This window comes from Mytilus californianus, unplaced genomic scaffold, assembly GCF_021869535.1.
Source record: "Mytilus californianus isolate M0D057914Y unplaced genomic scaffold, xbMytCali1.0.p SCAF_6, whole genome shotgun sequence".
In the NCBI taxonomy this organism is placed as follows: domain Eukaryota; kingdom Metazoa; phylum Mollusca; class Bivalvia; order Mytilida; family Mytilidae; genus Mytilus; species Mytilus californianus.
Window position 1 is genome coordinate 80,182,631 of NW_026262712.1, and position 23,291 is coordinate 80,205,921.

At 34.4% G+C, this 23,291-nt stretch overlaps 1 protein-coding gene and 2 pseudogenes across 1 annotated transcript in view; all 3 read left to right on the plus strand.

Annotated features, from left to right (window-relative positions):
- LOC127704196 (alpha-1,6-mannosyl-glycoprotein 4-beta-N-acetylglucosaminyltransferase-like) overlaps nucleotides 1–9,215 on the plus strand; it is a 49,006-nt gene extending 39,791 nt beyond the window's left edge. The window contains exons 4-5 of the mRNA XM_052208132.1: nucleotides 5,401–5,674; nucleotides 7,393–9,215. Coding sequence (XP_052064092.1) covers nucleotides 5,401–5,674; nucleotides 7,393–8,558 — 1,440 coding nt within the window. The 3' untranslated portion in view covers nucleotides 8,559–9,215. The remainder of the gene's footprint in view (nucleotides 1–5,400; nucleotides 5,675–7,392) is intronic.
- Nucleotides 1–23,291, plus strand: part of LOC127704203 (alpha-1,3-mannosyl-glycoprotein 4-beta-N-acetylglucosaminyltransferase C-like) — a 111,206-nt pseudogene that overhangs the window by 65,961 nt on the left and 21,954 nt on the right.
- Nucleotides 15,849–17,902, plus strand: LOC127704210 (uncharacterized; annotated as a pseudogene).

Genomic DNA, 23,291 nt, shown 5'->3' on the forward strand with positions numbered 1-23,291 from the left:
ATATGGGTGATGCTTGCAGGACAATTTAATCAAAGATCCCATAAATGGAAACATTCGAACGTTTTCAGGACGCCATCAGAATTTGTTTGACCGTTAAGTACCATCTGAGTCACAAATGATAATTTATATGTTCCACTTCTCCTTGCCACAATACTTTGTTTTTCCTCGATTGTGGTAACACCAAGATTATCAATAAATACGAATAATCACCGATTTCTACTTGCAATGAGTAACATCACGAGTGCTACCAGTCGGCCAGAAACTACACACCCTTCCGGAACATCTGCGTTGACCCCTAGTTTTGATGAAAAGGAACTCGTGTTGTTTATGCTTTCAATGTTGTGTTATTTGCTCTTTTTTCAATGTCTGTGTTGGTCAACCAGTGAAAGTCTTGTTTATCCATCGAACAGGCATGGAAAACCTTATTTCATTTCAGACATTCACATTTGGTCAAAGTTTAGATAATTTGTATGTACCAATGGTTTTTACGTTTTGAATTTTGTGATTCTAAGGGTTAGAAAAAAGACATTTATAAATCTACCATTATATGATATATGCCTAATTACTGGATATGACTCATCTATTTATTTAAACAAGGGCACCTAGATATTGGGGCAGGTGTTGCTAAATTTTTAGATTTTTGTGTAGTGGTTTCTTGACTGCTGTTTGTCTTTTTTTGCGTATTTTCTTCATGTTCTTATCTGGTTTTGTTTTACGAATGATTGTTGAGTGCTTAAGTACCTTCTCCATATTTTTTAAAATATCTAAACTACAACATATTTTCACAGCAATTTTCAAAATGTTTCTTCATTTCCCATTTAGTCTTTGCCTCACTCCCCACCACATTTTAAACAGGAACGTATACATAACGTCATTGTCCTCGCGCATTTTCATCTACCTTGACATCCGTTTCATATATGTCAACCACATTTTATTAGATGATTACAAAATGCTGATACCTTTGTGATAAACGTCCAATAGGGTATATGCTATCCGCATTCACTCAAAGTAGCACTCTAGTTAAAAGGCCGAAATATTCATCCGCCTAAAGCTTTCACATGCTTTGATAATGTTGTGTTTTTGCTTTTAAACCGTTTCTGTTGTAGAACATAATGTGGATTACCTGATCACGTTATATTATTTCAAAGCTGGATTCAAACTTGTTAATTATTATGGCCATTTCTGGACAAAACATTAATAAATTCTGTAGTTGTGCGATATTGATGGTCATTTTGATTGCCCCATCTTCTCTTGTGACGTGTGTGTAAATGGGCTTGATCTACATTTATCATTTTCAAAAACGTTTGCAACACTTAAACTGTATAGTTAAATGGCATACTATCGAACACGGATACACTAGAAGCCATAATTTAGATTGAGAAATGGAAAGAACCAATGAATAATCAGTATTATAATGGAATCTTTATACACTTAGAAGGAACAGAAGGAACATTCTTCAAATGATCTCACACCAAAATGTCCAGTTCAATCTTTAATGTTACAGACCAGTTGTGGTTAAGTTGACTGTCAATTTCCCTCTAATTACTCCATTCTTTGAATGTTACATAGCTCTCACTAGGGTCTCGTTCCTCAGTAAAAATTATGTCAGGATCTTTGCATAAGAATGAGAAGTACACCTACTGTAACCTCATGGAAATGTCTTGTTCATGATGCATGAGAGCCTCTAAAAAGAATCTGTTGTTCATTAAGTAATATGTTTTCTATACGAATACCTAAAACAAAACTATTCTTTGTTCTGCTCGAAATATGTTTGCCCAGTTCCTCTGCAAGAGCAAAAAAAAAAAAAAAAAAAACGATTGATCGCAAGTGATAATTGATACATGTCCCCGAAAAAATTAACACATTGCTAGATTTTATTCATGGAATGTCGAATCGTTGTGACAGATTTGATCTTTTCTTGAAACATTGGTCAATGTGGACTGATACACAAAGGCGGATGTCCATTTGTCTTAACTGTACATATGTGGCATGCTGTCCAGACATATTTAATGCTTTCATTATCATCTGCTTCACGCCATCTGTTTTATCATTTTGTTAACTTATTTATACCATGTAAGGATGCACTTTTTGACTTATTAAACCAGGTTGGCATACATGTATTTCTGGTTAGACAATTGGCAGAGTGCATGTCCGCTAAACGGTTATTATTAGATGAAAGTATGAAACGCATGGTTATATTTGGTTAGTATTAAGGATATCTTATTCTATAGTAAAATATATAGTAAGTTATAGCAATAATACGAACAATTGTGCTGGCACATAATATATTGATTGAAGTACCACGGATAATAAGGGAAATGCATTTATTTCAAAGCAAAAGTTATGACGAATTTGCCAAGTTAGACTAAGAAAATGCTGAAATATTGAAATTGTCGTACTATGTAACGATTCTTTAACCGTAGTTCAACGCTTGATGTTGTCAATATTGTCCACGGCTGCTGTTGTAAAACCACCAAGTTTCGCGGTAGGAACCACATATTCAATGTTGAATGTTTCATTAATGGAATCTTCTAGTACTGTAGATAAATTTATAACGGGATTATTCATAAACGACAAACGTTAACTGTACATTTTTTCATTTAGTACCTCCTTTCCTGTTTCTAGCATCCAGAAGAAGGCCTATTTACACTAAGAGATGGATTTGGTTAAGTTGAATGTAATGTTAAAAAAGAATAGAAAAATAAAACAGAAGTTCCTTTGAATGACTTTTGCCTACACCATGTATTTTTGAACTACCTGCATGTGCAGCTTTTTCAAATATCGTTGTCATAACATACAGTTTGTTTCTGTTGTTTAATTGCAAAACCAAACTAATCACTAAACAGAAGAAGCAAACACCTGCCTTGTTAATGGCCTGGCAAGCCTGATATTACTGTATTTTTTAGATCATTACTATGTCCTCTTCCAGTTGATCACAGAGAAGAATACGTTCTAGTTAAGTCTAGCTTAAATACCAGTGTCTATACGTAATACCTCTGTGTAGACTACTGTTCTGCAAGAATGTTCCCGTAGTTACGATTTTCTATACTTTACTCACAAATCTTTTGATGTTTGATAAAATGTGGCATACACTTGGTAGTATAATGCTCTTAGTTTTACTGAAGGTACGTCAAAACAAAACACTTTGTATCCTTCAATAAGGGAATTTTGATATCTTATGGCGGCCATCTTGGAAAAAGCCGCCATATTGAAATTTCAAGTTGGATTCGTAGCTTATATTGTTCTAAGCACCCGGCACTACTCACATAACAAATTTAAACCAATGTAAGGGATATTTGTTTATTTTGATATTTGTGGCGGCCATCTTGGAAAAAACCGCCATATTTAATTTTTAAGGTGGATTTATAGTTAATATTTTTTGAAACACCCAACACTACTGCCATGCCAAGTTTGGTGCTTTTATCAACAAACCCACAATTTTGTCACCGATCTGCAGGACTAATAGGCTATTAAGAATGCGTAACACTTCAAACTAAGAGCATCAGCTTTGATGTCTCGATTGCACCGGATGTTGCTCTGTATTTATACATCCCGAACAGCCTCCCTCTACAGCATGGATCTAATTGCTGGGAGCGGAGAAATCCAGGATAATACATTTTTCATACATAATTCACCATTTTATTTATTTCATATGAACATTTTCTGTTTTTTATTTAATGACAACGAATTAAATCTCTATTGGAGATTAAAAAAAATTTAACAGCAAAAAGAAAGCATCCCTTTTTCTATGCTGGTCTGGCGACCGCAGAGTTAAAACACAACCTCATCGTATCGTTCAACCAGTTATAGATAGCGACCGCAAAGCATGTGTAGTGTCGATTTCAATCGTTCTTCTTCATAACACAATTTAGGAATAATTGCGTTAGAAGAACATCTCTACGAATGAAGAGTGTGAACATGCAATTGCGTAACGTATAAATGTTTTTTTTTTCATACTGCATATACATTTTGTTGTACATTATACATTTTTATTCTGTGAAACTGATCTTTTTGTGACAAAATTAGCTCTTCCTTAGATGGTCACCTCAGGAGTGATAGGGGTATAGAAATCAGGCCGTTGGTTTCTTCTCTTGAATTGTTTCACATTTTGTCATTCCAGAGAATTTAATACCCTATGTAGGACCCTAAACGGTATCGAATTTGCTCATTGCTGAAGGCTGTACGGTGACCTATAATTGTTCACATTCTTGTCTGTTGGTCTTTGGTGGTTAGTTATCTCATTGGTAATCATACCACATCTACTTATTTTTATATAGCCAGTTGTAAGCAGAAATTGATGTCCATTTGGCTATGTGGGATGTTTATATACACAGTCACGTCTGGTTTGAATAGGCATGTTAAACCCAACAAAGATTCGAATTCCCTCAGACAAAATTGACCTTAAATGGATTTCGATTTTTTCATGTCGCTTTTGGTTCTATAGCTCCTCACGTTTTTAAGTACTTATACATCTGTGGCTTTCAAATTTTTAAATTTAAGCGTTCCTGGCGATGGTTGATCCAGAAAAGCTTCGGACGCACCAAATTAACAAAAATATTTTTCATATACATCATTTTGAGAAAATGACACGATTTCTGTGCGTTAAAGAACATTTAACACACATTTTGAATTTTGAAATTATAAAGAAACTAAGGTGTTAACCCCCTCAGGCAAAGTTGACCTTAGATGGATTTGTCTATTTTTTTTTTGGTCCGTTTGGTTATATAGCTCTTCAATTGTTTTGGTTTTTATACATCCTTGGCTTTCAAATATTCTGCTTTGAGCGTTCCTGATGAAGGTAAATCCAGAAAAGCGCTTCGGACGCATGAAAGTTTTAACGTGTTGTTTTCATTTTTTTAGAGGTACATACGTGCCAAATTTCTGCTCTTATCAAACATCCCCTCATTCTCAAGTGCCAGTCACGGTTTCTAGCCCTTCATCCCGGACGACGCACTTTACGCTGCCTACGACGTTTTCATGTGTTTTTCCTGAACATGCAGGGAATATTTGCCACAAGACATTACGTAAGGAACAATACATCAATGTTCCTAAGATTGTATTTTTCTGATTTTTATCTGATGATAATTTCATTCACAAAAAAACGCTAAAAAATGCTCATAAAAGAAGAAAAAATAATATTTGATTGTTAAACCATATTTCATTATTGGACTAATCAGTACTTTCTATTAATATGTTAATAATCATACTATATTTTTGACTCTGTTGTCAATGATTATTTTAAAATAACAATTAATATTAAATGTTTATTCCTGTACAGTTTTATAAAGAGCATATTTTAGCCTTCAAAAAGTTCAGATCTTCAAGTATTTTGTTTCATCTTTATCTATAAGACAGTCAATCACATCTCATTGTTTTTTATATCACGATTTTTCACTGTAGGCAGAGTTCATAGTCAATGAAACAATATTTAGAAAGGACATTGTACAAAATGTAACGTTGACTAAAGAAACAAGGAAATTGGAGCCAGGAAAAAAAATCCACACAAGTAAAAAAGGCGATTATTTTGATACTTCCTTCTTTAATAGTCGGCGAAAACAAGATATCAGGACTTTGTCATTACCTTCCTCGCTGTCTGCATTTCAACAATATTACAACAAGAATGGCAATATAGACGATAGTGTTATTCTTTATGGACACAAAAGGAAGACAGCAGGTACATGTAATTCACAGAATGATAAGGATTTTGTTTAGTTTATTTCAACCATTTTATACGTTGGTCAGTGTAAAGTTTACAAAATATATAGTTACAGAAAACGAACCAATGAGGATACTTGTTTCCTCTAGTATGGGAAATGTACTTTTGAAATAATTTTTTTTTCGATTTTCGATTTCAGTTAGAACAGTTGAAAATGACAGCCTAACGTAATTCCTCAACCAATATCAATATAACATGCATTAAAATAAAACCAACAACTTTATTTCCATAAAATGAAAATGTTATTCAGCACTACTTGTTGGTGTTGGTGACATTTTGGTATAAAATTGATTGATTGGTGCTTGTTTTACATCCATTGTAAAGTAGTTAATGCATTTCAGGACGAGAACACATTAACAGTTAAGTAAAAAAGTAGGTCGTCCTGGGTGACGGGCGGACAATTTGACTGTCACTGTAAATTAGAATATGTTGGATAGAGGCCAAAAATGTGCCGTGTTCCAGGCCATCTCTCATAGAGTTGTTTCAATGGTTCTTGACATTCGAAATATGTAAATAAAAAGTGCAGCTTTGGGTTTATGATCGATGAGTCAGGTGTTCTTCGCAACAGAATGTTTCGAGAATACAAGTAATTTTCATCTTATCATTATATTTAGAAACTTCAGTTTATTTAAAGAATGACTGTTATATTTTTTTCTGTCTATGAAGAAATAACTTCAATAATGTGGTGCACATTGAATAACCCTCTTCGGATTATTTTAAAGTGTGCACCACATTTTTAAGCTTATTTTTCATAGACAGAAAAAAATATATTACAGTCATTCCTTATAATTTAATTCTAAATTCCATTAATATGGAGTAAATCATGAAAAAAACGTTGATGACGTCACGGTCACATGATAAAATTATGTCTATGAGCTGATAGATAAAAAAAATTCAGCCTATCAGAAGACATGTTACATCCCCAAAAAAATATATTATTATGATATGTCTCTAAATGTTTTAATCGATTGTAACCAGTTGTCTAACGGTTGCTCTGTGTAGAGAAAAACTGAGTTTTGGTATAAACAGTTGAATTAGCAACAACTTTTTCTTAGTTACATAAGTTATGGATCTTCCAGTAAATCCCAATGCAAATAAACATTTTACAGTGTTAGGCATATTTCATCTTTCTTTGGACCTCATGGGTTGTTTTGGAGTGTAGAAATATAATCGCATAGACTCCACTCTTGCAGTAGGACCCGTGCTGAGTCAAGGAGTGTGCGTTTGGTTGCTTGGTATGGTGAAATAATCAGCCCGTCCATTCAAAAATACAAAAATTAAATGAAATGCCTGCATGGTTATAGGAGAGTGCCGCGCTGTCTGCACATGAAATATCACCATTAACAACTCTTTGGTGAAGTACAAAATAACAAATATTGCAAGCAAATAAATCTGTCCATACGTAACATGTCATTTTCTTGTGTCAATCCAAATATCTCACTCTTCATCACAGTCGCCTTACTTTGCATACCTATCTAATTGATTTATTGGTCAGTTTTCTCGTCCTGAATATTCCTCTTTTTCTTCTTTATACATGTTTAGTTAAATAACTTATGATGGTCATACGCATATACGTTTTCTTAGATCATAGATATGAGCTGGCGATAATTCGAAGGGCAGACTTAGGAAAACATCAGAAATAATATGAATTATTGTTTTATTTATTATTTTAACAGGCTATTTGACCCTGGCAATACCCACAGTGAAAAGACCTTTTAACGACTACTACTACCTAAACTTTACATTAAAATCATTGGTATCAAATATCGACAACAATATAGCCAGTGAGGTGGTCATTGTGATATTTATGGCAGATTTAGATATGGCATGGAATAAACGTACAGCACGGTTATTATATATAGACTTCAGATCTCATTTTGACAGTAGACTCATCCACATTATAAGTGCTCCATCAAAAATTTACCCAGATCTTTCAATACTTAATAAAACAGAGCATGACCCTGTTAAACGGGTGAAATGGAGATCAAAACAGAATATTGATTTTGCATTTCTTATGCTTTACAGCCAAGGTATCAATCGGTATTTTATTCAACTGGAAGATGATATTCAAGTGGCACCAGGATTCTTAACTGATATTAAAGGTTTTGTTCACAGACAAATACAAAGTTGGATATGTTTAGGATTTTCAAGACTTGGATTCATTGGCAAAATGTTTCATTCTAAACATCTTTTTCCAATTTCGTCTGTCTTGCTGTCGAATTTCAGGTCGTTTCCATGTGATATTCTTCTAGGATATATTCGAAAATATATGGGACAACCATTACCGATAAACTCACCAGTCAGTTTATTTCAACACATTGGAAGGGTTTCATCACTAGAAAATAAAATGATGCCATCAGTTGACAGAAAATTTAAAGGATTTGGATCTAAAGTTCCGCTTATTATGATTTTACCGAAAGGAGAAAAACCTCCAGCGAGATTTCAGACAGATATGATGGTGGTACCAGGATACCCACCGGAAAATATATATATAAATAATTCATATTTTTGGGCGGAAGGAATAAATAAAACGCAATATTTTAGAATAATTTTGGAAAAACCATTAAATATATCAAGGCTTATTATATCTACAGGGAATATAATAGATAAGACCGATACATTAGAATATGGAATTTTAAAAGTTGGTGCTAATGAAAAAGATAGATTTTATTGTAGCGATTTGAGAAAAGTCGGCTACTTTGCAGGTGGTGATGTAGATTCTTTAATTCAAGGAATAGTTCTTCCATACAACATAGATTGTTTACACATTGAGGTGAGGAGAGCACAATTCAGCTGGCTTATAATCCGTGATCTAGAAGTATTTACAGATAAAAAATATTAAAAAAGCGGGTATTGTGTTTGCTTGCAATCAGTGATAGCAGAACATTTTCACATAACTCTATTTGAAATTAATATCCGTCTTTATAAGAAAGGCAGATTTTAAATGTCCATCAAGTTTACTCGTGGCCATATTTTGGCAAATAAATTGAAATTGGAAATCAAAATGTATTGCACATTGAGTGAAAAATATTTCAGATTCATTCATTAGACACACGGCATCGGATTTGACGTACCCATTCGAATCACATGTAACTGCGTATCTTTATGTAACACGAAGCCAAACGGATGTCCCTCTCAAACCGGTCTAAAAGGTATCCATAATTATATTTAAACTGCAGTCAGTCGTTTGGGTATTGGTATGAATCATATTCAACATGTGAACTACAATAAAGTAAACAGTTCTTTCATACCACTACCCTCTGACCATTTTATTCATAGAAATCCATGTTGAAATATATTCCTAGATACTGCTATCTTAATTAGAATTTTATTTATCTGTAATGTTGAATACATGTTGTATTTCTTTCATCAATACACAAAATCATGATTTTTACATTGGACGTTATGTGCATTGGCATGACCTGGGCATCGGGATGACTATATGGCAAAATCCTAGTTTCTTTTTTCATAGGATTTGTTCCACGTGATTTTGTCCCTTTTGACTAAATTACTTCCCTCAGGTGAAGTTTCAAATTACAAATCATATCGAATTTGCGGATAATCTACTTCTTATTGTAAAAATATTTAAAATAGTTCTATTTTAATGTCAACAGGGGAAAAATGATTTCACAAATTTTCACTATTTGAAAAATTACTTTAACTGAATACATAAAAAAATTACATTAAAAAGTTCTAAAACTATTGTTTGTGGGTTTGAATCAGAATAACATTTCTTGGAATAGTGTTCTATGTTACGGTTTACTGTGCTTTACAGTGGGGACAAAAGAATGTATCCCTCTCCTCAAAACCCTAACAGCACTGCAGAATTGGAGATGTGTCCAGTGACGACAGTTATCATTGTCACATTGTGCCCATTTAACAAAAACAATTCCTGCTAATAGTCGAATCTCTGAGGGAGATTTCTTGTTACAAACGCAGCAAGTTTCACCCTCATCATCATCGGTCAGATCACTGTCACTCAGTGAATTATCAAGACATATGGATCCTCCTTTATCTTTGTTCAAACCAGATATACCAAGACCTGCATTAACATCATCCTCTGATAATTTCATCTGTTTTTCAGTTTTAACTCTCTCAGTTGAACTTTTTCTTTTTAAGGGTGCCCTCTTTTTATATAATTAGTATCTTTTCTTGTTTTGTTTAGTTGTTTAGTTGCATTTTCAACTACCATTGGCTCTGATTTCTTATAGGGTGGTTTAAATACTACTTTCTTTTTTGACTGATTCAGGTGATCCATGTTTTTCTTTTTTCCTAAATTTCCTGTTATGGTAAAGTGGTCCCTTTTCTTTTCTGTCTTTTCAACTGAGACAACAGACCTTTTTAGCAGGAATCCGGATGGAGAACTGTTTAGTGTGTTTGTTTGAATAGTTATCAAAGGTACCAGGCGTATAATTTAATACGCCAGACGCGCTTTTCGTCTACAAAAGACTCATCAGTGACGCTCAGATCAAAAAAGTTAGAAAGCCAAACAATTACAAAGTTGAAGAGCATTGAAGAGTTGTTTGATGTGTTCAGTTCAATTATAGGTTCTGCAGTATATATTTGAATGTCAGGGTGCATGTTTTCAAAGGGAACTAGCAAGGATTGACGGTTTGATTCATCATGGTCTGATAAAATATCATGTTCTTTTAGAGCTGATATTGAAACTTCAAATTGTATTGTCAGAGTGGCAGATTTGCTTAATTCTTGAGAGGAACATTTCTAAATTGATCAGGCTGATTTAAAGTGTTTTCATCATCTTGGGAAATATGGCTATGGTTCATTGTAGATTCAGTTGCTTCATCAGATGTTGCTTTGTGGTAAATAGTAGCTGGAGCAAGGTCGGTAGTGTGAACGGCTTTTGGGTTAAAAGGCTATATTCCACTTTTCTTGAAAGATGATGTCAGATTCTGTGCTGAGAGACCTTTCTGGTATGGTGAACATGACATCTGTCCAATATCAAATCTTGTGATTTTACATCCAGGGTTTCTACGCATAAACATCTGTGCCTCCCTGTTGTAACAAGCCTTTAGTGGTCCAAAGCACCCTATATCTAGTGGCTGTAAAATGTGGCTACAGTGTGGTGGAAGTATGAAAATGATGATGTTCTTAGATTTAGCCCAATCTTGTAAAGTTAAACTCACATGGGAGCGGTGGCCATCAAACAATATCAGTAGAGGAGTGCCAGAGATATTATGAGATACATACTTGAGGAAGTGCTTTTCAAGGTAAGTTTTGAATATGTCACTGTTTGACCATCAAGTCTTAGAGAATTGGCCATCAGAAACAGGCGGAGTCCCATCAAGTAGAAGAACCCTGTCAAATTTTACAACTGGAAATACGTAGTAGGGTGGAACAGCATTACCAATAGCATTGCCAGCACCAATTATAGTTACATTTGAAGACCTTGGAGATGTGACAGACTGGGACTTAACAACAATGTCGTGAACTATTCTATTTGGGTTATGTTCAGTGTGCAGAGCACTCTCATCAATATTGAAGATTCTTTGTGGCTGAACATGGAGATTGTTTTGGATCATAATAGTGCCCAGCTCTTTGTAATAGTTGGAGAGTGTCTCCTTTGATGCACATCTAGTTCTCTGCATGGACAATTTCCGTGGTTTACTGATAGTTAAATTTGGCCATCTTTTCATAAAGGAGTAGTACCATTTGTTACTTAATATATCATCCTGAAGTTTTCTTTTGCCCATAAACACAGCTAAATCAGTTGCAAGATATATTACGTCAATTCTAAAATAACCATAACCAATGCTGGCCATATGTGCAATGTGGTCCACCATTTTTGTCTCTGTACCCTCATCAAACAGGTAATTTGAGCATCTTCCATCCACAGAAACCAAACCAAGTGTCCTATCTCTAAGTGTGCTTTCTGGAATACCATAGTTTTTTGCAGCCTTGTAAACAGACATTCCATTTTGGACAGCATCAAAGGCATATTTCAAAGCATTTGGGTCATACTGCTTTTTCTTCATTTTGAAGATATCTGTAATAAAAATTAACACTCATAAATATTTAAAAATAATAAGTAAAAACTAAAATCTACTTTGAAATAAATTTGTATCCAATTTTTTTTCTCTCATATATAGCTGCAATTATTTTATTTATAAATCATTGTATATTTTGTCCTTTAATCACATTTATCTGGTCTTCATATAAATTTTTATAATTCTAATTAAATTCAATCAACAGCAATGGTTTTCAAAAACAAAAAAAATGATAAGTCATTTCTTTTTAAAAACCTGAAAAGTGTTCATTTTTGTTAATCAGGCTTTCCATAGATTTTCCAGAGTCATAAGGACGTTTTATTATCACGTGACTGTTGTTTGTGACGCCTTACAAATGGCAGACGATAAATCAATAACAATAGATTGATTTTGGATGAATATTCAATATTTTTAGATGGCTTGATATTTCATGGCATATCAATGATTTTGGAATGGTGGAAAAAACAATATCTTGAGCTGATAAATATATTTTTACCTGTAGTGAAGACTGTTTGACGTAATTACATCTGTTGACATACAGCGGTGAACCAGTTGTCTGTAACCTCTGACCTCTGACACATGCACACGCGCTTTCAGTTCAACGAAAACTCGGATTTTAACATTACACCGGAATCAGGTATACACCGGAAAGAGGTAGTATACTATGGTTACGCTTCCCATTTTCAAACTGAAAAGGCCGAAATATTTCATAGTAGACAATGTGCATTGAAACACGAACAGAAGGAAAAAAACATGTACAATTCACCTATATGAGAACAAATTGTTGATTTGACGTAAGAATTGGCAAATTTGTATTTTTATTCTAAGGGCCAGTATAATCCTATTATAAAGGCTGTCGTCATAATAAGGCAATATGGCCGCTATGCAAATTAGCAAAGTACCTCAAATTTGTCCATATGGCTGAGAACGATGACTGTTTTTCGTAGTGTTTTCCCTTTTGCATATTGGCTGCTTGTATTTTGTCTTTTCGCCTACTTGCATTTGACTCCTCCCTCATTTCAAGGGAGGCACTCCATTAGTTAACATTTGTGTATATAGATATGGTCGCCTGGAATTCTCTAATGTTGAAAGAGGCCGGGTTTGTCCGTACATATTGGCTACGCAGGATGCATAACTACACAACCACGTGGGATCAATCCATTCGAAGTTAAAGCAACTCTACTTTTTCACTTTGTCTTTTATATAAGGTATTTTACATGAGACTCGGAAAATTAAGTATTTGTTGCATTTTGAACAAATGCCAATAGTTATTGCGTTGGGCCAATCGTTATTCCTTTTATTTGACTTAGACCTTAATAAACCATCAGTAATTATCTCGATACTTTTAACTTACGAGCTACCTTTTTTTTTGCATTTTTTACCCAAAAGTTTAAGACAAGTTTGTTCACGAGCGGTGGAGTGGGTTAATTCTGAGTTTTTTATGGAATAGGCGGCAAATGCGGTGGTGCTCTTTACTTTTCCGTCTACTCACGACTACATGTATGTACGAGCTACATATGTACTCACGGTATAGTATTTATGAGAAATCAACGAGTTCTCAATATCTCTATTGCTCCTCGGACGCTTTTGTTTTTGGGCTGCTGAATAAGGGGGTTGTACATGTAGTTGCTGCTGTTGCTTCGGTAACTCGAAAGTTTGGTGCTGAATAAGGGTATATTTCTGCTGATTTTGCTGTCAGTACCTTGTTTTTAAACAAACAGATATGCAACAATGCAAGTTGTCGTTCGTACACTGAATTTGAAGGCAGAAGCTCAGCAAAAGGAACCATTTGAGCAATTAGTATTCCTCACAAACACCTGCTGCCAAATATCTCAAATAGAAAAGAAAAAGAAACATCAAGATATCAAAAAGTAACATCAAGACACGAACGAAGAAACACCAAGACATATACTTCGAAACACCATGACATGTACAGTGAAACATCAAAACATGAACAAAGAAACAGCAAGACATATACAGCAGAGAAACAACATGACATGTACAGAGAAACGTCAAGACATGAACAAAGAAACAGCTATGACATTAACAGAAAAACACAAAGAAATAGACAAAGTAAAAAGGCCAATTGTATTAACCCCCCCCCCCCCCCCCCCCAAAAAAAAAAAAGAACAATGCATTATAACAGTGATGGTTTTGATAAAAATGTATGTTTGTTTAGTATGGTTTATAAATGTAGTAGTTTGATTTTATTATTGATAGATAAAAGATAGGTTAGATTTTCTGTTTGTTGGGTAGTATGCGTGTATTTTTGAATAAGTACCTCAAGTACTGTGTAGACTAACCGATCTCAATAGTGTCTGAATAATTGCATATGCCGAATGGTAGGCACAAAGGGTCAACAGGAAATTGAAAAAAAACTTTTCAGCTTCTCGAATTCACGTGAACTTATTTAAACATTTAAAAATCTTATACAATCTTGCATAAACGGATTCGTAACCAAGCTTGATCGAGTTACGATTTGAAGTTTATTAAATCCTAACAAACTTCCGCTTTCGTTTCATAACATAATAGAGTGACCTTGATTATATACTTGAAGTTTTTCGCTTTCTTTAGACAAAACAACATATGTAATTCAGCTCAAAGATTTAAGAGAACTGTTTTTCTACAATGTCAAGTTAAACTTGATTGTTCTCGTCTTTAAGATCAATATACATGCATTAAAACTGAATAATTTGACAAAGTGTTATCGATGAACCACTAACTGGCATTGATGAATCATATCTTGAATCCCTCACAGGTATTTATTTCATTTAAATGTATAATACTTTAATACAAATTAAACATCGTTGGCTAAATATCAAGTATCAAAATGTTGCCCTTTCGGAACCCCCTATGTCCTTATAAGTCATGATGGACATTTTTTTACCGACAAAAACGTTCTACAACACTAAAATTTTATAAATCCAGGTAAAATTGATCAAATTCTTTAAATATTTCTATTCTTATCAGATTCCTTGACCAAGTTACTCTTTTTAGAAGAGCAGCCGCGCTTGTGTGTCCTTTTTCCTTAAACTGATCCCCTCTGTCCTTTAATTCTAGCTAGAACACTAGTACTGTCGCTGTACATTTTCTTACGATGGCACATATTTAGAAATACCACAATTTAAACAAATATCATCCTTTACGGCAAACAAATACATCTGATCTATTATAATAAAGGTGAATCGAAAGACTCCACAACGACAGTGAAATTCCCAAGTCGAAAACAACCCAGCAAAGCCATTGCAAATAATTTAAAACGAGGACTTGACAAAGAGAAGTCAACAAATACAACACAAAAACAAAAAGTAAGCAAGACGAAGCCCTAATAACACCGGTCTCAGGTGCTACGGAAGGTACAGCAGATCTTGCTCCACATGTGACACCAATCGTGTTAAACTTATTAATACTGAAGCAACGGTTATTGAAAATAACAACATTTATTTCTTTTGGATGAATGAGTAAATAAGCGGTTGGGTGAATTTATGCCAAAGCAACGCAAAAGATTAAATACGGAACAGCAAAGGAGAAATAAAGAAATGAAATCGTAGGAATGTTCACATGCAACGCTCCTGTTCTGGGATATCTATTAAATTTGACTATTATATTCTAATGAAAACGTTTTTTTTTAAATTGTTATGCGAATTAGTTTAATGCCTAAAAATGTTTCTTTTTTAGATATTTTCGCGTTACCATTTACAGTTCAAGAGTGGGACGATGAAGCAAACCTATCACCAGCACACTTATCTTACATCATTAATATTCTACTGCCAAAGCGACTTATTACTTTAGATCGTGAAAGTAATATAGAATCACAACTGAAGGAATTTTGCGAAAAACTCCTACAAATTCATTGGTTTGTAGACAGGAAACAAATGTTCATGCAACTTTGGAATCCTGTGACGTTCACCCAGGCTACACACGAGTATGTTTACACCAATACAAAGATAACAAAGACATTTTAACGCTGAAAGATAAAGTTTTCCTAAATGGTAAGCAAAAACAGGGTGAAAGGTTTATGCGTTTTAATCTTCAAAGTGATAAGGATGACGAAAAAGTCATACTGGTGCATGGCCCAGCTGTATCAGTTGAGTATTCTACAACCTTGAACGCTGAAAATATTACAAAATACGGTCTCCGGACATCACTCGACATAGTGCTTGCTCTTCCAGTAACAGATTGGCCATCAGAGGCAAGGTTTTGGATAGAAAGGTGCAAGCAAAGCAAATGGCTTGGTAACGAATTCGTTGATAACATTGTTTCCGATGGGTGTCATGTTGTACCTATTGCCCACAAGAGCAGTCATAATCCCGACATTGAATGGAAATTTCATTCGCTACATCAGAAAAGCAAATAGCAAAGAAGGCCATTATTGACGAACAAAAACAATGCTATATTTATTTCAAGCTGTTACGACATTTATGTCTAAAAGATTTAGACGTGATCTCGTCCTACTAGTATTGTTTAAAAACGGTGTTCTTCTACGCTTGTGAAAGAATTTCAAAACCTATGTGGAAATTGCATATTGGACAATGTTTGATATGGTATAAAACCACTAATTCATAGCCCCATTGCTTTCTATGTTAAATTCTGCAATTTCAAGCATTAATTGCTACTTTGTCTTAAGTTCAAATAAAGTGGCAGTCATTTCATGTTAAAACTATACCTTATCCTGACTTCTGCTGAAAAATTCAACATACCTTTAATTGCATATTAGAGCGTACTGGTTCCCGGAAGTTTGATAGTACAAAAACCGGTACTTCTGATCTGAACAACAGGGAAAATGTGCCCTCCTATTATAATTTTATATACTTCTTTATTATTAAGAAAAACTTTCAACGATAATTCTACAGTGATCCCAAGTCCCAAGGCTTTCATTTGATACCAAAACTATCCAAATATTTCACCTATTGACAAAGATACAGCTATGCGGAGGAACTATTTTGTTTGAAATATGTACTACTTTCTTGTATGTTCTTTCCGACCGGGCCTGAATTAGTGGTTCTATACCATATACGTAATCGATAGTTTGATAAACTGTGTCAAAAGAAAAAAATATCCCAAGTTACTTCATACCAGAAAATAATTTAGTGGATCATATTCCTGTTGAGAATTGGAAAGAAGTAGAAAAAAGACTTGTTCAATTTCAAAAAGATCCTATTTCACCCATTTTAAAATTTACTGATTCCAGACTGATCGGCAAAGCGGACATTCCGTACGTTTTCCGTGAGAATATATCATATGTTTTAGATGACAATGAAAAATTTAAAACCCAAAAAGATATCAAAAGATCGGCTTCGTATGCCTTCGTAACGACGTCATTCCGAATGAGTTTGCTCCTGTTGAATGGTGGAAAGGCAAAAGAATCGGTGGAAATTTTACTGGATTCCTATCCTACAATCAATCGACACCTTGGCTCTATGCCGCTGATCTGCTACCTCAATAACGTAGCAATTTTGATAGAGGATAGTCGCCTTCTACTACTGCTTCTTCAAGAACTTGTAGCAATGTCAATTGAACAATCCGAATTTGAGTGTTTCAGAGAGAATCTGGCATGTGCTTATCATGCTGTAGCTTACAAATATCATGAAAATTCAACGGAACGAACTGAACATTTACACAAAGCTGAAGAAATCATGATAGGTGAAATTCATTTAAATGGTTTGAACTCATGCGGAGTGATGTATGGAATTATCCTTATGTCACAAAAGAAATTTCAAGAGGCATTAGACACTTTCGAATCGATTATAAATGAAAAAGATGAAATCCAACAATATAAACTGGCATTTGGTAAAAGTGAGCAAATATTTCTTGATGCAGATTTGCAATTAGAAATAGCAACAAATGGTAACATAGAAGGCCGATGGGTTTATTTTGCCTACTACTTTCTTGTTAAATGCCTAGTTCAAAAAGACAAAATACCAAAACTTTCGATCATTTTAAATGATTTTCAGCAAATTTGTGAAAAGTCTCGGGACACTGTCGGTTGTTTTAAGCTGCTAGCTTATAGTTACAAGCAACGTGGAGAAATGTGTAAAGCAGAAGAGGTATTTTTAAAGGTTTTGAAAATTTGTCCAAATGACGAGGTTATACTATCACTTATCACAAAGTGAAACCAAAACATGAACATGTAATGCTTTTATCTTTATTGTTACATTCCTTATAAAAAATAATCAAAGTTGTCATGCTTTAAATTTTGCACACCAGACGCGCGTTTCGTCTACATAAGACTCACAAAAGAGGGGCGAAAGATACCAGAGGGACAGTCAAACTCATAAATCGAAAATAAACTGACAACGCCATGGCCAAAAAAGAAACAGACAAACAGACAAACAATAGTACACAAGACACAACATAGAAAACTAAAGACTAAGCTACACGAACCCCATCAAAAACTAGGGGTGATCGAAGGTGCTCCTGAAGGGTAAGCAGATCCTGCTCAACATGTGGCACCCGTCGTGTTGCGCATGTTATTACACATCCGGTAGATAGTCTAATTTGGTAGGTCACATTCGTGTTGAGGGAAGGTGATTGTAGTTACGACATAAGGAACATATCCGCTATCACCTGTGAAACGGTTATTGCATAACGGTCAACCAACTCGTGATGACGTCCGTAGAACTTACGAAGGAATGATTTCAGCGTCACCGTTTGGAACTCTTGGTTTAATATCTTCCTTGTGAGCAGCAACCCTCTATCGAGGAAATCATGATAGGAAATACAAGCCCCGGAATATCGTATCAATTGGAAGATATATACTTCGTTAGCAGGCGCTTCTGGAATGTTGCTACATAGAAATGAAAAGTTCACAATTGGAAAGCTGAAATCATCTCTTTTGTCGTAAAGTTTTGTTTTCAACCGACCCTCATTGTCAATTTCTAGATGTAAGTCAAGATATGAGGCAGACTTAACTGTATCTGTTGTATCCTTTATCTCTAGTTCGATTGGATAGATGCGTTCAGCATTGTCACCAAATTTTGAATTATTTATTGAGAGAACATCATCTATAAAACACGCTCGAATAAAACGTCTTCCGACCGTGCGAGAACTGTATAGCCAGTCAAGGTCGTTAAAAACTGTCATCATTATAGAATAAAACAAAAGTTAAAAAGCTAAATCAAGTTTAAAGTGGAAGAGCATTGAGGACAAAAAATTCCAAAAAGATGATCCCCAAAAACGGCTTAGTTAACTATCTGTGCCTGAGGTAGAAAATCCTTACAGTACTTTCTAGTGTATTGTTAGGTTATAATGGAGGAACATTCTGAGTTGGATTGAAATGAGGTGGGAGATGTGACCATAAGCTATCCAGTGACAAGCGTACACAGACGCTAAAATTGTCATTAGAAAATAGAAAAACAAAGTAACGTTAAATTTTCAATTCCAATCAATTCAAAATAAACGGAGATGTACTCGATTAAATAAATGATTTTCTCTAGAATATTATCATGCACTCGTTAACACACATTTGCGTTATGTCAACATTGTCCAAATAATGGTAACGTTTACAAATTGTACATAACTTATAAACGTACATGTACTGTAAGTTTTAAGCACATGCACACGATAGTCGCCTTCTACTACTGCTTACTAAAGAACTTGAAGCAATGTCAAGTAAACAATCCGAGTTTGAGTGTTTCAGAGAAAATCTGGCATGTGCTGATCATGCTGTAGCTTACGCATACAATGAAAATATAACGGAACGAAACCATTATTGTGTATGTACTTTTTCGAGGTGTATTTATTGTCATGAATTTCAGCAAAAACAAATACACTCGAATATAAATTCATTCAGTGTACAATTTTTTTCTCTCGGATATACTGCGAAATTAAGAACGCGCGAATCCATCGACAATACCAAAACCGCGAAAATAAGTACACTCGAAAAAAGTAAAGCTTTACACAAAGATGAAGAAATCATGACAGATGAAATTCATTCAAATGGTATGAACTCGTGTAAAGTAAAGTAAAGAATTATTAAAATTATATTTTCGAATCGATTATGAAAGAAAAGGATGAAATCTAACAACATACTTTGGCATTTAGAAATAGAAACAAATGGAAATATTGAATTCCGATGGGTTTACTTTCAACAAATTTGTGAAAAGTCTCGGAACACTGTCAGTTTTAAGCTGCTAGCTTATAGTTAAATGCAACGTGGATAAATGTGTAAAGCAGAAAAAGCATTTTTAGAGGACGATGATATGAAACTATTTTTTTTATTTTTTACTACTGTGCTTTAACAATTTGGTAATTTCTTGGATAAATAAATGATGTAATTTGAGTAACTAAACTATTGTACAATTTTTCAAAGTTCGTTTGATTTTGATTTGTTTTCTACTAGAAGCTTAAATGAAAAAGAAAGGAATGACCAGAAGGTAAGAATCTACTCACTGCCATTGTTATTGATCAGCCGACAATTTTGATAGTCCTCATATATACACTTTTTACTGATATTTTCCTCGTCATTTTCCAGCTGTTATTAATACTGTTTGCGATTCAGATTTTCACCAACCATCAATTGATTTACAAAAAGATGCTGTTGAATACTTACTTTTTAAGTTTCTATTACATGTGGTTAGTCGGCTATGTTTGACACGGGATGACGGTTTTGACGCTGAGAAAAACGATGAAGGTAAGTTCAAGTATCAAAATTTCTTTTTGGAGAATTGATAGTACTGTCACCGGGGGAACTGGGTGACTTATAGGGTTGTGAAGCAAGAGCCTGCCTGAATGGCCTCTTGTTACTGAAACCGTGTGATGCACCTGATCACACAACGAACGATTGCTCTGAATAGCAATGACACTTCTGAGACTGAAACTCTGGTGAAAACTAACTCTTGAGACTCTGGAACTAGCGATGAATAAATCAATAATTCAGCATGGAATACTTTTATTACAGATGGACTGTGTTCAGTGTAAAGTCCTGAGTCCAAATCTTGCTTATCAAAATTATAAACAAGTATTTATACACAATTGAAATGACAAGAATAAACATAACAAATAACAATTAATTTGAGTAATATTGTTCACTGACAAAAATTAAACTATTTTTAGAACTTGAAGAAGATAGTTAATTTACTAATCTGATTATGATATTTAAAAACATATAATTATGAAAAAGGTAAACTGTCACTTAAAATAGTAAATCATGTCACTCAATGTCCAAACTGAAAATTAAATTGCACATCAAAGCATGTTGATTTAAGTCCTGGATATGAAATGTAAATAGAAACAAAAACATAAATTAAAAAGAATTGTGAAACACAGAGAATTAAAGTCCAAAATATCAAAATTGAGAATTTTATAATTCCAAAATGATAAACGAAGCTGTTTTTCCCCCTGTCACATATGCCTTTCCTCCCAATTAGGTCCGTCCTAGGACTTAGCTTTACCTAAATCGGCCCCCTCTGTGGTTGTTATAGTGTCTGTTGTTATGATTGGGTCGCTGTTGGTTTTGGCAGGAAAATACAAGTTGGTATTCGTGGTTAAGGTCCTGAAGTTTATATGTCAGCTGAGAAATCGAATCAGCTTGAATTTGTACCTTGGAACATATAGGTCTGTTTTTTTCTTTTTTCAATGTTTGTATCTCATCCGTAAATTTGGTGGAACGTAAATAATAAAGATCCTGGACAATTTTCACAGTCTTGTCTTTTTCAATAACCTGGTCTTCCAATTCCTGAATTTGATGTACATATTCTTGTACGTCTATAGGCGAGGCACTTTGTTCTTTTTGTTGACAAATGATTTCAAGTTCTTGTTTCAACTGGTCTCTCTCTGACTCGATACTACGTTGATTTTTTGATTGAATTTTAAGGTCCTCGATGCACTTTTGTTGTTCTAGATTTTTATTCCTTTCCTGTGAAATTTTCTGCTTTACACTTATCAGTTCTGTTTTTAACACATTTGTAATATCCAAATATTGAACGAAAGCTGAATTTCTCATACCAGAAAACGGTAAGGCTCGGATGATATTTTTGCGTTCAATGTAGCTGGTCATTCAAGCTGTATCACGCTCCTTTTGCTTTCGAGATTTTACATGAACTGGTGTACTTTGTCTGTTCTTTGCTGCTTTTGAAAAACACTTACTAGAATAATGTCCGAACTTTCCACACAAATAGCATCTCTGATCGATTGAATTGCATAAATAGAATTTGTGAAATTTACCGCATCTTCCACATGCTGGACTGTAACCTGACTGGACATTCCATGTTCTCCATTGTGGTCGAAAGCTGTACTCCATCGCTGAATATTGTCTACGCTACTTGTCTGGGGAATTCGATTGGCTGCTTGAGGTCTCTGGATCGTGTGCTTGGCTAAAAAGTGAGCACGCCGTCGTCGTCCACCAATCTGTCACCGGGGAAACTGGGTGACTTGTAGGGTTGTGAAGCAAGAGCCTGACTGAATGGTCTCTTGTTACTGAAACTGTGATGCACCTGATCACACAACGAACGATTGCTCTGAATAGCAATGACACTTCTGAGACTGAAACTCTGATGAAAACTAACTCTTGAGACTCTGGAACTAGCGATGAATAAATCAATAATTCAGCATGGAATACTTTTATTACAGATGGACTGTGTTCAATGTAAAGTCCTGAGTCCAAATCTTGCTTATCAAAATTATAAACAAGTACTTATACACAATTGAAATGACAAGAATAAACATAACAAATAACAATTAATTTGAGTAATATTGTTCACTGACAAAGATTAAACTATTTTTAGAACATGAAGAATAAAGTTAATTTACTAATCTGATTATGATATTTAAAAACATATAATTATGAAAAAGGTAAACTGTCACTTATTAGTTAACATAGTAAAACATGTCACTCAATGTCCAAACTGAGAATTGAATTGCACATCAAAGCATGTTGATTTAAGTCCTGGATATGAAATGTAAATAGAAACGAAAACATAAATTAAAAAGAATTGTGAAACACAGAGAAATAAAGTCCAAAATATCAAAATTGAGAATTTTATATTAAAGTCCAAAATGATAAACGAAGCTGCTTTTTCCCCTGTCACAGTACAATGTACCAAATAATGTATTGTACAGAAGGTATCGAACCATAATCTATTTTCAGCAAGCAGAAGCAGACGTTTTCCGTGCTCTGTTTTCTCAAACACCTCTCCCTAGTTTTCCGTGACGGTGTTGCAGATTGTGATGCTTCATATGCAGTTTCAGGATAAAAAAAACTACTTTTGAGGAATTTTTTCCCTTATGATTTATATAAAAATAAATTTTCATCCTGAAATTTAACCTAATACCAGCTTCTAAGTTACAATCTATTGGTCCTATTACTTTTTTGTCATCAACATTTTGATACTTGAACTTACTTTGATCGTTTTTCCGCTCTTCAAAACCGCCACCCCGTTTCAAACATAGCCGACATCACACATGTGGCGTTTTACATGGTGATTACTAGAAAACCAAAGTGTTGCTTAATTTTTGCGGATTGTATATAATTGCTTGCCTTTAAGCATTTACTTGTAATTGATGCATTGGAAAATTCTTGATTGTTTAAATTTATTACGATAAAATAACTCTAACATCATAAACCTATATGT